This window comes from Erinaceus europaeus, chromosome X, assembly GCF_950295315.1.
Source record: "Erinaceus europaeus chromosome X, mEriEur2.1, whole genome shotgun sequence".
NCBI lineage: Eukaryota > Metazoa > Chordata > Mammalia > Eulipotyphla > Erinaceidae > Erinaceus > Erinaceus europaeus.
The window spans coordinates 36,227,130-36,242,257 of record NC_080185.1 but is presented as its reverse complement, the minus strand read 5'-3'; the positions used below and the strand labels follow the sequence as shown (position 1 = coordinate 36,242,257).

At 38.2% G+C, this 15,128-nt stretch overlaps 1 protein-coding gene across 5 annotated transcripts in view; it reads right to left on the bottom strand.

Annotated features, from left to right (window-relative positions):
• TENM1 (teneurin transmembrane protein 1) overlaps window positions 1-15,128 on the bottom strand; it is a 1,227,224-nt gene that overhangs the window by 157,710 nt on the left and 1,054,386 nt on the right. For all 5 annotated transcript variants that reach the window (XM_060183574.1, XM_060183578.1, XM_007524285.2 and 2 more), the window contains 2 exons: window positions 12,130-12,273; window positions 391-640 (listed from right to left, as the gene is read on the bottom strand). In XM_060183574.1, the coding sequence (XP_060039557.1) occupies window positions 391-640; window positions 12,130-12,273 (394 nt within the window). The remainder of the gene's footprint in view (window positions 1-390; window positions 641-12,129; window positions 12,274-15,128) is intronic.

Below are 15,128 nucleotides of genomic sequence, written 5' to 3'. Positions count from 1 at the left end.
CTTTTCAGATCAGATAGTAGTGATACTTGCTTGAACAGGTATTTTTGATCAGCCTTCTTAGCAAATAACTGGGGTCATGTGACTTACCTGAGTACTTTGTCGTATTGAGTTCCATGCCAGTAAAAACACTGTACACAGAGAAGACCACCAATTCTGGGATGTCAACACATATTGGCTCTCTAAATCAATACTCAAAGGTTCCTCTAAGTAGGAGTGGACTTTTTGGCATGCTTCCCTCTGTCATTTGTCCCTATTCCTGCACTTTAGCTCAGTGCTACAATATGTGCCACTGCATTTTGTATTACTTCTAGCAATGTCTTGTTTCTTCATGTTATCTTATTCTTGCTGTTTCTTTATGCACTAAACAAGCAGAGATTAGAGGAGACTTACCTTAATTCCAAGATACTAACGGAGTTTCCCGAGGGAAATATTCGCCTTACAAAATTGAAGTCACCAACATACACACTACCATCAGGGCCAGAAGCTAAGGCAACAGGAGCGAAGAGTTTGTTGTTGTGGGCTGGGCCATTGCAGTTGGTGCAGGCTACACTCCTTTGGTGTCCATTACCCATTATTGTTGATATAACTGGGGGTTGTTGGGAAATGAACATGTTTTCTCCATTCCCTTTATGTATAATTCCTAGATCCAAGAAAAAGGGAGAGAAAAAAATAGTAATTGTCAATATATGTTTTCAGAAACATCTTTTTCTTATTTTTTTAAAAAAATTATTTCTAAAATAAAAATATCAACAAGACCATAGGATAAGAGAGGTTCAATTCCACATAATTCCCACCACCAGAGTTCTGTATTCCACCCCCTTCATTGGAAGCTTTCTTTTTTCATTTATAGAAAGGAAACATTGACAAAACCATAGGATAAGAGGGGTAGAACTCCACAGAATTCCCACCATCAGAACTCTGTATCCCATCCCCTCCCCTGATAGCTTTCCTATTCTTTATCTTTCTGGGAGTATGGACCCAGGGTCATTATGGGATGCAGAAGGAGGAAGGTCTGGCTTCTGTAATTGCTTCCTCACTGAACATGGGCGTTGACAGGTTGATTCATACTTCCAGCCTGTCTCTCTCTTTCCCGAGTAGGGCGGGGCTCTGGGGAAGTGGGGCTCAAGGACATATTGCCAGGGTTATCTGTCCAGGGAAGTCTGGTTGGTATCATGGTAGCACCTGGAATCTGGTGGCTGAAAAGAGAGTTAACATATAAAGCCACACAAGTTATTGACTAATCATTAACCTAAAGGCTGGAATAGTGCAGATGAAGAGTTGGGGTGGGGGTCTCCGTTTTATAAATAGCTAGCAGGCCTATTTTAGTTCTATTTCAAAGGGCCTGTGGCTATACTAGTTTTTTTTCCCTGAGCCTGAAGTCTGATATGCAGGTGGATCCAAGTTATTGTCTGGAAAGATGGTGTTATGGCTGGCAAAAGGACCGGAAAGCTGGATCAGGGAAGAGAGTAGCTCACAAATATGGGAAAGTTGTATAAATGTTGTTGACTATAAACCTGATTGCTTTGATCTGACCTGGGGCCCATACTTAGCTTAAGAGCCTATGTGACCTCTGTATCCCTGTAGATCTGAGCTTACATTCTGTGGTCATAAGTAGGAATGTTTCAAGCTGCCCCAATATCAGGACCCATCTTCCTCAGGTGGAGCATAGAGTATGTTGTCCATTCTCCCTTTGGAGGATGGAACATTCTCTACCATTGTTGATCGAAGTTGAGGGCAAGATCCTATGGGGGCCCACAAAGGGGTCTACTGTGTTGTTCCTGATCATTGGAAACTTTCTTATACTTTATCTCTCAGGGAGTATGGATCATTATCAGAAACATTTTAATTTACTTCTTATTGTACAAAGCAGTAAGGAGCTTTGAAACCCATCACCCTTGGATTTAATTGCATAACTGTAAGTAATCATAGTATAACACTTTGATCCAAGTTGTCTGTCTGTGAAATGGAGAAAGTTCCCCTAGCTTATCAGTGTTTGTTGGAAATGTTTCAGTAAAGTATTTGATGACTAATTTTATTATTATTACTATTTATTGACTTAATAATGATCGAGGAGGCTGTAGGATAAGAGGGGTACACTTCCACACATGGTGATTATATTTAATGATCAGCTTTGTGAATCACCTGTAACTAACTTGTCTTTAGTTGGTTATTATTTTTTATTTTAATATGGTGCCAAGGAAAGAATTCAAAGCCTCGTTTTTGAGATATACTGTCTCTCTGGCCCAATTTTTTCTGTTGCCATCTCTCTCAATATTTTTTTTTCTTCCAGGGTTACTACTTGGGCTTGGTCCTGGCACTATGAATCCACTGCTCCCGGTGGCCTTTTTTTGCCCCATTTTATGGATAGGACAGAAAGAAATTGAGGGGAAGGTAAGGAGAGAGAAATATAGACACCTGAAGACCTGCTTCACCACTTGTGAAGTGACCCCCTGACGGTAGGGAATGAGGGGGGGGTTGAAGCGGGACCCTTGTGGGTCATTGAGCTTCGTACTATGTGAGTTTAACCCAGTGTGCCACTACCTGGCCTTATTCTCAATGTTTTAAGACAGACAGACAGACAGACAGACAGACAGACAGACAGACAGACAGATTGATGATAGATAGATAGGAATACACCACAGAACCAGTGTTTCCCCCAGTGTGGTGGGGCATGAGCTCATACCTGGTTTGCACAAATGAAAAAGCAAATATACTATCCAGGTGAACTATTTTGCTGGTACTTTTCCATTTCCACCTATATTTTGTAAATATAAATAGAGGAGAGACATCAAAAGTATCATTCTACCATCCATAGAGTTCCACCCATTTTCATCATTGGTGCTATCCATGGTGCTCCCATGTTGTGCTGGGGACTGCACCCTGGGCCTTGTACATGGAAGGTATCTCAGTTACTTCGAAGATACCTCTGGTTGGTTTTATTCTAATTCCTGCTACACAACTGTTTGACTTAAATTTTCACTACTATCCAGCTGGTTCCTGAAATGGGAATATCAGCCTTTTTTAATATTAACTTTAGGAAAACACATTTGGGAGGTAATCTACTTCTATGGAAAGGAAAGAAATCATATTGTTAGGATGCATATCAAAGATAAAAAGTACTTAAATTTTCCACTCTTATGAACCATATCTTACTATCATCATTGCAGAAAATAGAAATACTGACTTATGAAAATGCTGGAAAAAAATGTACAGTCACTCTCTTTGGGAAATCTCATCCATCCTTAAACCCTTAAATCCTATCTCTGTTCTGAAACTTTCTCCTATCCAGAGTGCTTACCGGATAGGCAATTTGCTCCTGGATCCATTTACTTGGACATTCTACAGGTACCTCAAACCTAGCAAGTTTTAAACTAACTCATTATTACTTTGCATCCTCTACCAATCTGTGCTTCTCTGCCTGTGCTAGTGTTACCACTGGGGAAATTACTGTATGGGAATAAAAATCTATCTTCCCCAAATATGTCTTTGGCAAAAGGTTAATTGCATAGAGAGGCTCCAAAACACTTGATGGAGGTTGCCTTTTGTGGAAGATATTTACATGTACACCTCTCCCTTCAGGGCATCTCCTTAAAATACTTAATATCCTTACCTTTTTTTCCTGGAGGAAGCAGAACTTAAATCTGTATGCCTTTATTTACCGTGTCCTCCCTAATAACTCCCCTAACTGACCTTCCAGTTCCCCTTACCAGTGCTTTCTCTGGCTTGACTAAGCTCCTTACAGATGGCTTCTGCAGGTATGTGGGTAGGACATTCAGTTTTTCTGAATCTACCGCTCATGCACAGTAGATATACATATTATTTATACACCTCTTGCAATCAATTAACTTTCATTTACATGTTTGACCTTTATTAGATTATTTGTTTAGCCTCTGAAGAACCCAGAAAGGGATGGGGTGTTTCTTTTGCAATTTGACATTACCCACATTGGAATTATGGGTGTTACAGTGACTATTTTTTCGTCTTATTCTCTAAGTTGAATTAATTAATAAGCTTTCATCTAGTATAGCTCCTAAAAATGTCGAACCAATTTCACATACTTCCATTCCTCTCAAATTTAACACAAATTTCCTGAATGGCCTCCAAATATTTTCTGCTTGGGGTGCTCTTGCCTATTCTTTGAGCTTAGCTCAATTATTCCTTGATGCTCTTTACAGACAGAATTAATTCTCTTCTCTCTGTCCATAGGTTGCTCCCCATAGCTCTACTATATCACTTACTACATTTTCCATTACTCCTCTTCCTTCCTCATTAGAACATGAGCTACAGACAGACTATGACCCACATAGTCAATGACTGCCACCTCTCCAGATTCAAAGGAGGTCTCGAAACTTTACATCAGGCTCTACCTGACGCTGTTGACTGGCTATGGAAGAAGGGCAAACGCTAGAAGAAGAAGAAGAACATGAGCTCCTTGAAGGCAGACCCTCTTACTCTCTTCTGCATTTTAGTGCCAATCCCTGTGGCCAAGACATAAGATGTGCTCAGTAAATGTTGAAAATTAGCTTTGAGTCCCTTGTAATTTCCTTGTCTAAATCCCAATGACTTTGCAAACCTGCTGATCCTGGGCACAAAATACAAGAACAAGTACTGCTGGGGGAAATAGCTTATCCGCCCAGAATGAGTGAGAGCAGGTAAAAATGTCCATGTTGTGAGAAAGCATTCCAATGTGTCAGACTGAAATAACTGATAGCAAATGCATGAATACAGTTACATCATATCCTCTTTTCATCATGACCCCTCTTGTCTCTTTATACTGCCTGTTATTCTTCCTAAACATTTCTGAGAAAACAAATTCTCAGTTTTCTTCCAACTCTTGAGCCCACAATTCTACAACAGAAACTACTGATCACTCTTAAATAGGAAAATTGTTGAAAAATAAATAAACAAGAAAGTAAAGCCTATATAACATCACAACCCTGAACATATATATTTCTTAGAAGGGGAATCCCAAGACATGGAAATAGCATACATCATATAACATTTGGATTTCAAATCTAAGTTATTTTTTTTCACTTTTCATCTCAAGATAACTTCTGGCTACTTCTCCAACATTCAATCATTCATTGTAGAATTATGAGACAACTTAAGCATCACTTCTTATTAAATTCACTAATTATTAAGACATAAAATATTTCTTAAGATTGAGAACAATTAATTGAGTAAAATTAATAGGACCAAATTTAATCTCCTTGAACACTTAATTGCAGTAAGATCAATATGGTGACTTAAATGAATTGGGAGGAAGTGAATGAAAACTTGAGTGGCAGTTGTACATCAGAAAGAAATTTCTTGATGATTGCTAACTGAATATGTCCTATCAATAAGACTATAACATGCTCTCTAATAAATGAGGGAACCAACTGTTTAGCATGTCAGTATTTCAGCAATGCACTATAGAGTATATCATTCGAAAATATTTCCAATTACAGGCTTGAATATACTAGATTTGTTATTAACATCTATTTTCACAGGTAGATCTCCATTTTTTATATCAATATAATGGAATAGTTAACAATTACTTTCAAAATGACATGTTATTACCAGACTCCTGGCAATTTAAAAACTAAAGATGGCTATTCTAAACCATTCTTCTAAGCCTGCAATTCGAAAACTCCCCTTTTCTATTAGAAAGCCCAGCACTCCATCAAAGAAGAATGATTAAAGGAAATAAAACATAAGGCAATGTACTTTCTGATTACATCTCAACAATTGATGTCTTGCTTTCATGCAAGGTACTAAAGTGCCCGTGTACTGAAATTACCATTGCTGTTTAAAGCTGAAGCAATCAAAACAAAAATGGGCAAACCCCTTTTGTATTGCCCTAGAAAAATAGATCATTTTGAAGGGTGTTTTTGTTGTTTCAAGAATATGTTTAACCTTCCATTACACAGAACCAGGGCATACCATCTAGCAACAATGATTTAACACCAATTCTTCTGCAAAAGGTTGTTTTGAAAATATCTTGTTTATGTTCCTGGAAATCTTGATCAATTACTGCTGCCTCCCTTCCAGTTTATTCTGCCACACACACTCATTTTGAAACCAGAATCAAATGATCCTAGGACAACACCCATTATTTATATGAAGGCCAACTTCCTACTAAGGATCTGTTATCTTGCTTATAGTCAACAAAAAGAAGTCCACTGAGAGGGAACTACTGCATATTTTTCCTAGAAGTTTTCTTTTCCTCTGTCAGAAAGCTGAGTTTGTTGTGTAATAAGTTCAGTGTATTTTTAAACACACTACTCATATTCTCCTGCTACCTTTTTTGGAACTTATTTTGAAGCTTATACATAAGTTTGAAATAAAAATTCCCTTTAGAAGTCAGTGGGTGGTGTTTTATGCTGATTTCAAAGAAGAAACCATTTTTCAAACTTATGAACAACAAGGGACACAATACATATTTCTCTTAGGACTTGACTGAAAGGATATAAACATGAACTGGGAGATATGCCAGTGTGATTAATGGAAATTTACTTCCTCTCCCACTAAAACCATTTGTTGATAAACTACTGACCTATCTAGAGACAAAATTAAAAGAAATTTGTTATCCACTTCAGACAGACAATAATACTCAATTAGTATCCTGGATTGCTCTTTCTAATATGTTTTAACACTTAACTGGCAGGAAACAATAGGAGATACGACTGGTAAAAGATAAACTGTGGGAGCTGGGCAGTGGCGCAGCGGGTTAAGCGCACATGGCTTGAAGCTCAAGGACCGGCATAAGGATCCAGGTTCAAGCCCCTGGCTCGCCACCTGCAGGGGAGTCGCTCCACAAGTGGTGAAGCAGATCTGCAGGTGTCTATCTTTCTCTCCACTGTCCTCCCCTCCTCTCTCCATTTCTCTCTATCCAACAACAATGACAGCAATAACAAGGACAATGATAAACAAGGGCAACAAAAGGGGAAACAAAGTTTCTAAAAAAATTGAAAAAAAGATATACTGTAACAAATAGCTTAGCTATATTATAGATGACTCATGCACACATTTTTATTTCTCATATTTTAAAATAACTTATTTATCGGAAACAGAGGAAACATTCACACTCTAATCAGTAGAAAGATGTGTTTTAAAATAATAATAATAATGGAAACAAGTTTCTTTTTATCTCAGTTGATGTAAAAATATACATGTATTTCAAATGTGATATTTGGAAACAATTCTCCACAACCAATGGTTGTCAAATAAATAAAATTGCTGCAACTGAAATGACAAATGATTTTAAAAACAGTCTACTGGAAACTATCCACTGCATAATGACTCAGGAATCAAACTAAAACCAAAGATTTGAATGACAGCAGACATCCAATCTAATTACAGATGACTTTTTAACCAGTGAGTGGAAAATGGGGGAAGATAGCTTCTCATTTCTAATCTGTTATCTGTCTCAGAAATAAAAAGTGGGATGCCTAAAAAGCAAGGTTTTTTTTTCTTTTGTTTTTTTCCAGAGAAAAGTGGAGTGGTGGTGTTTGGAAAGATGTCCCTTTTGCCTAATCAGTCAGAAGGTTATTGGATCTGAGGGAGAGAGGGGGAAAGAACAGTGCTTCTAAATTGGTCTTCTCAAAGGTATTCCTTCACACTTTTCATTCCTGCTTCTAAAACTGTCATTGTGGGTGGGATTTACACTTTGAAAACATTTTAAGAGTACCAACCATGTTCAAGGTTAGGTTGAAAGATAGTGGCAGAGCTGGCTCCACATCTGGTTCTTGGCAGGTGGGATCAATTGTTGGTTAGAAATACAATGTGTGCACAACTGAGATGATAAATTTGGGGTGAAATGATACTACAGCTATATCACACCAAGCTTTCATGCTTGAGGCCAAGAGTTGCCAGGTTCACTCGCTAGAACCACTATAAATCCTAGCTGAACAGTGTTCTGCTATCTCCCTCTCTCTCTCTCTCTCTCTCTCTCTCTCTCTCTCTCTCAATCTCTCATTAAAATAAGTGAATAAATAGAGCACAATTCCCAGAATCAGAAAACAGAGTTTGTGGGTCTGGGTAAGCACAAGTGATCTTTGTGGGTAGATAAAACTATTCTAAAAGTGATGGCTACACAACTGTAATATTTATTTTACTTTATTTATTATTTTTTGTCACCATCAGGGCTTCACTGTTATAGGTTGTCCTTTTCAGATAGAAAGAGATAGGAAAGAGACAGGGGGAGAGGGAAAAACCACAGCACTGAAGCTTCTCCCAGTATGTTGGGGACTAAGCTTGAATTTGGGCTGATGCTTGATAAAGCAGGCACCTTCCCAGGTGAACTATCTAGCTGGCCCTATAATTTGTTAAAAATGATAGAAATGCACACTTAATATGAGTGAAGTTTATGGTGTATACAGTGTACTTTTAATGGGGCCATATTCACTACATTGGTAGTACACAGGGCTTGCATATGAGAGACCCCAGATTTTAACATACCACCACTAATAGAGCTGAACAATGCTCTGCTTTAAAAAAAACCTACTTCAATAAAACTGATGCAAATTCTCAGAAACAATTTTGTATATCCTACCTAAAAACTAATTACTGATGAATCAGGGATGGATAGAACACATTTGTGGAAATCAGGGGGCCCCCGAAAGTCAACTTGCTGAATGACTCCCCTCTGTTCTAAATTTTTAAGCCTGTGTGAAGCAAATGGTAAGAGGATACAAGACTAGGAGCACACAGCTGGGGGGTGGCTCGATTGAGGTCATTTCCCACTTTGTATTTAATGTCAATGACAGGCATTTGAAAGAGACAATCCATACAAGCCAATAAAAGTGAGAGGAAAGAAAGGGCTGCTTAAAATGTCAAACTCTTTCAAATCAAAACAAAAAACCTAGTAATTTAATAAGTGACATCTGCCCTTTCGTTTTTTGTACTTTTAAAACTGTGATTCTCCTTTTGACAACAGAGAAAAGTTGACATTTTATGCCTGTGCCTGAATCTTTGCACTTAAAAATAAACAACTGAAAGGGAATTTAGAATCTTCTTTGAAGGGGAGGATTGGAGGCATAATGGGGACTTAGAGCAATGGACTCATTCACTTACGGGGTCCACACTGGGACTAGTAGGCGGTCACCTTCTATAGTTTAAAACAGCCAGGTTACCTTTGTCAAGAAAATTTTCCCAGGCTAAGTGGCTTGCTGACTTAGGCTGATTCAACTATACTGCACTTGAAATAAGACCACAGATTTATAAATGGATTTTTTGGTCTGTTCAGTTCAAGACCTTACTATAGCCAGCTGTTGCATAAAGACAAGATGGAGCCAAGGACAGCTGGATGGAAGACTGCAGCTTCCCTTAATCCTGCAGAAAAAAAAAAAAACCTCATTTGTTGTCCCCTTTTTTTCCCCACTACCATTCCTTTATTCTATCTCTAGTTTCATATTGGGTATATTGACATCTTTGTGAATAGACTGTGGTGTAAGGGAAAGATTGTACGTTTCTAGTCATTTACACACTATGCAATATTGGTGAAAGTCTGCCCCAGATTTTTGATCTGTTAAATTGGGATAATGGCACATTGTAGTGTTTAAAATAGGAGAAAATTCATAAAGTCCTTTGAAAACTGTATAATATAGATGATTCACTAATTTTAAGGTGAACATTTTGATTTATATATTAACACCTCTGAAATAATAACGTATCTTGCAATTAATGCACATTGTAAGTTCAACTGGCAGTATTTCCCCCTGAGATAATGGTATACTTATCTTTGATGAGATCTTAGAACATATGAAATATGATGATTATTTCATTTAAAAAACATTAGTTACAGTGCCAAATAAACTAGTTAATCACTTATGATAGAGCAATAATGACAGATGACTATTTTATTGTTGTAACTGCTGGGTCTTCATTGCTTGGGCTTAGCTTTTAATTATTATTATCTTAAGTGTGCTAGGTTAGACATTTAGCAAGGGTTTCACTGAAGTAAAGTCAAGGTTCCCATAGGTCTCTGATTGGTTTTGGAAGCCCTTGCCTTTAACATATATTAATATATGTTATTAGTGATTTAATAGTTATTTACAAGATTATAAGCTAATAGGGATGTAATGCCACATCAGTCCCAGTCCCACCACAAATTTCTGTGCTCCCACCCCTTTCTAATGGTAACCATCATAGTTCTCCCAAGGTTATAAATATGGGTTCAATATATTTATATGTTTCTTTTTTAAGGTGCTTGTGTCTCAATTCTCTATATTCGAACAAAGTAATTAATCAATTAATTAATCAAACAATCAATTAATTAATTTTGCCATCAGGGTTGTTGCTGGGGCTTGGTGCTGGTGCTGGCACTACAAATCCATGGCTCTCGGTGGATGCTTTTTCCATTTTTTTTCTATTTTTTTTTAATTTGACAGGAAATTGAGAAGGGAGGAGAAGATAGAAAGGAAGAGAGGAAGAGAGACACCTGCAGTATTATCTTATTGCTAATGAAGCATTCCCACTGAAAGTGAAGACTAGACACTTGAACCTGAGGTCCTTGCACATGGTAATATGCGCTCTTAATTGGATGTGCTACCGCCGGGCCTCCTCTATCTTCTACTTATGAGTGAAATCATTTCATAGTTGTCCTTCATGTCTTTATTTACTTCACTAATTATAATCACTGCCCGTCTCATCCATTTAGCCCCAAGTGATGTATTATAGTCTTTTTTCTTAACTGCTAAGTAGTACTCCATTGAGTACATATGTTACATGGCTTTTTTTTTTTTTTTGTAAGACTCAAATTAGTGATTTTTAGTCCATTGTAAAAGACATTTCCCCCCATCCAGGCTAACTTTTTCATACAGAAACAGGCAAAAAAAAAATTAACAGAGAAACAAACAGAGAGACAAGGAGGAAAAGATCACAGTACCGAGGCTTCCTCCAGTGTGGCTCACACTGGGTCATGTGCGTGACACAGCAAGTTTGATATCTAAGTGAGCTATCATGCCACACCAATAGATGATTCTCAAAAGCCAGTTAAACAAACAAAGAATCTGTGATGGAGGGCTGGATGGTGACTCACCCAGTTAAGTACACACATTACCATATGCAAGGACCTAAGTTCGAGCCCTTGCTCCCCACATGTAGGGGATATACTTCATGAGTGGTGAGGCAGGTATGTAGGTGTCTGCTTTTCTCTTTCCCTCTCTGACTCTTCACTCAATTCCTGTCAAGTAAAATTGGGGGGGGGAAGAGGTCATTGGGAGCAATGGAGTCATAGTGCTAGCATGACCAAACCCAAGCAATAATCCTGGTGGCAATAAAAAAATTGTGATGAAGAAATCTCACAGGGACCCAGGTGGTGGCACACCAGATTAAGCACACATAGCATGAAGTGCAAGGAACAGCACTAGGACCCCAGTTTCAGCCCCAGGCTCCCCACCTGAAGCAGGTCTGCAGGTGTCTTTCTCTCTCCCTCTCCTCTCTCAATTTCTGTCTTATAAAAAAAAATCCACAGAAGTCAGCACCAAGCCCCAGTTATAACCCTGGAGGAAAAAAAAATATCACACTATGTTGTTTTCGCAGGGCTAGCTTCACGGGCGGGTAACAGACGACCAGGGACTCATGGTTGAGCTGTAGGCAGTATCTCTTTATTCATGCAGGACGCAGCACAATCTAAGATGAGCTAAGCTAAACTCAAGTACCCTAAAACTCACAATGCTGTCTTTATATATACTTGCCAAGTAGGGTGGAAACAGGATGTGACATAGAGAGGGTGGAGAGAAAAGTGACTGGTGAAAATCAGAGTGTGACAAGGAGGGGGCAGAGCAGGCGAGAATCCTATCACTGAACCACCAATGCCCTGGAGTGCTTTATGTAAATGTAAAAGTGATTTATGTAAATAGACCAAAGCTTTGAATGGGATTAAATCTATCCCTATATAGGCATATGGTTAAGCAGAAGCCAGGGGGAGCTGGCATACTATCCAACAACACTATACCATAATTTGAAATCAGATTCTTGTGTTTAAAATGCATTAACATGCTCACCTCTAGTTGGTGGATGTACAGGTAAAGTTTTTCTTTATACTTTTCCAAAATGTCTGCATGGATAGATTTTACATATCTATATGTACATATATATACATAGTATCAGGAAAACATTATAAATACATAAAAAGCTGCTTACCACTTTGAGGATTCAAAATGTGATGCTTATTTAATGACCAGCCTCCTAGGTTCGAAGCATCCATTTCAAAACCTTGTAAGATGACTGTCCTTTTCTCCCAGAGAATAAAGTCAGGGCATGTTTCATATTCATATCCCACAGACACTGAAAACAAAGTTAGAAAACACATTAGAAAACTGAAAAGTATTTGCTTCATTTTTACAGCATTTGTTAATTCAGTGGACAGTGCATTAGCTTCTCGGTTCTGGTTTAAATTTGACTGCAAATGCCTCTCACTTTGCAAGATCTAGTACAGCACCTAACACTACACTAGGTAGCCAAAAGGAACCAGGCAGTGCATCTTGAATAAATATATAAATGAGTGACTGCATGAGTGTTGTCATTAGGTTTGTGCTATATGTTTATGGACACTAAGCTTTAGGTGTGGGCTTTTGGGCTTGAGGTTGCACCATAAAACTGAAGAAATATCTTTGAAGGATCAAGTGGTGGTGATAACTTCCTTTTGTTACCATTCTAGGGGAAGCACAGGGAAGACTGGTTTCTTATTTTTCTAGAGTGCAAAATGCACTTAGGAGGCTGGCTTTGGAGTACTGGGCCACATATAGAATAACTGACTACACATGAGAGTAATACAAATCGATTTGCCCAATTTATATTTTCTCTTGTGCTAACTGGCATTTAGTTTGCCAAGAAGTCTGAGTGCTACAAGTGTAAATTCCACTTTGTGCACATTATATTTTGGTTTGTATGTTCAGTCAACCAACAGGACATCACCCAACATTTGGCTTTGACTCTTATGAAGCACAGATGTTGGACATTAAACTAGGAACCCTAGCATGCCACTAAAATAGAAAGTGTGGTAGTTTGGGTGATTCTACTTCACTGAAATATGTATAGCTTGAGTTGCAGTCATTTTCTCAGTTGGTAAACTTACTTACCTGTTGGAACTACAGATTTCTGACTCTTGAATTTAAAAGTCTTTCTGTCCCCACAAAGTTCTAAGCCTGAGAGTATTGACTCATCACACTCCATACCCTGAAGCTGCTTTTTACCTCTACTAGCAGTTTAAAATATTCCTCGTTAGTTGTTCCCATTACTTTTCAGTACCAACCTCTAAATGATTACTTCAATACCCCTGGAGATTTCACTCATTCTTTTGTAATTTGGTTAGAGAAACTATTAAAGAAAATGTGTCCTTAAACAATTCTAGCACAACAGATCCAAGGATGGAAAATGAAAGCAATCTAGCTTTTGGTACTGCTTTTGGTAAAGGCAAAAGATGGTAAAAGTAGTCAAACTGATGTATGTGTACATGTATATGTATGTGTGTGAGCAAAGGTACAAATTAGCTAAAAATATCCTTATGATTATGAACACAGAGCTCACTTTGTGTAGCATCTGTTGCCTATTTTATTTTATTTTTTATTTATAAAAAGGAAACATTGACTAAACCATAGTATAAGAGGGGTACAACTTCACACAATTCCCACCACCAGAACTCTGTGTCCCATCCCCTCCCCTGATAGCTTTCCTATTCTTTAACTCTCTGGGAGTATGGACCCAAGGTCATTGTGGGATGCAGAAGGTTAAAGATCTGGCTGCTGTAATTGCTATCCTGCTGAACATGGGCATTGACAGGTCCATCCATACTCCCAGCCTGTCTTTCTCTTTCCCTAGTCGGGAAAGGCTCTGGGGAAGCAGAGCTCCAGGACACACTGGTGGGGTTGTCTGTCCAAGGAAGTCTGGTCGGCATCGTGCTAGCATCTGGAACCTGGTGGTTGAAAATTGAGTTAACATACAAAACCAAACAAATTGTTGACCAATCATGGACCTAAAGGCTAGAATTCTGTGGCCAGCTTTAAATCATAGTTTGTTTTTTCCTTTGCCCCTATCCTATCAAATCATATAGCAGGGACCAGGGCTATCTTCATGGGTGTGTGGCCTGCATAGTTACACTGGGGCCCATGCTTAGGAAGGTCTCATACTTGGTAGGGCTATGCTATCATCGTCTTGAAATTTGTAATAATTTTTTAACAAGAGGATCTATACTTTCATTTAACACTAGGTCCTGCAAATTATGTAGCTGTTCATGATGGGAATGCCCTTCTACCCTGCCATGAGCTGGTAAAGACTCACAGAATGCAAATTCATTTTAGTATTAGCTCTAACCAAGCATTATTAGCAAGGGAGAACAATGGGGAGTCAGAGAAACTAATCATAAAACAGAGAGAATTTCTAAATGAAAATTAGTTTGGGATCATTTGTGTCAGTGCTGTTCTTTATTAAAGTGGGTGGAAACACAGAACTTCAGAGATGAGAGTAATCTCAAAGGTAATCTAGTTTAGATTATATTTGTGTCACAAATCATTGCTGTCTACAATATCTTTGACAATTCATTATTATCTCAGTGATCACTAAATATGACTCTGGTATAGTGAAGAGCACTGGTTTTATATCTAGAACTGGAAACGAGTTTAATTCTTGGGCTACCATTGACTAGTTGAGTGACTTTGGAAAGTTGTTATCCACTTCTGAAATTCATGTTCTTCAGTGGTAACTAAGTCTATGTGTGTGTGTGTGCAGGGATGTGTGGGGGGAAGGGTGAGGGAGCAGACAAGTATCAGTAGTTCTTAGAGCCATTTTGGTCAAGGAGACTTTCACAATGAATCTTATGAATTCCTCAAGTCAAATAAAGATCTCAGATGGAAAACCTCTGCACTAGAAAAAATTCTTATAATCATTATCATGGCCACTCTATGACTTTAAAATGTATTCTTTCAAGATTGCATTTAATCAGTCTCAGTTGGAGATTAAACACCAAAAGTCCAATTGAGTACTAATATATATCTCATGTTTCTAAACATGTTGATCTTATATGTTGGAGAAATCAAGTAATGAGAAAGCTCACTTAGGGCCATGCTGTTGTGTAGAGTATACACAGCTCCTTCTTTTCCTACATACATTTAATAACCTTGATGAATAAGTTATTGTGACAATGA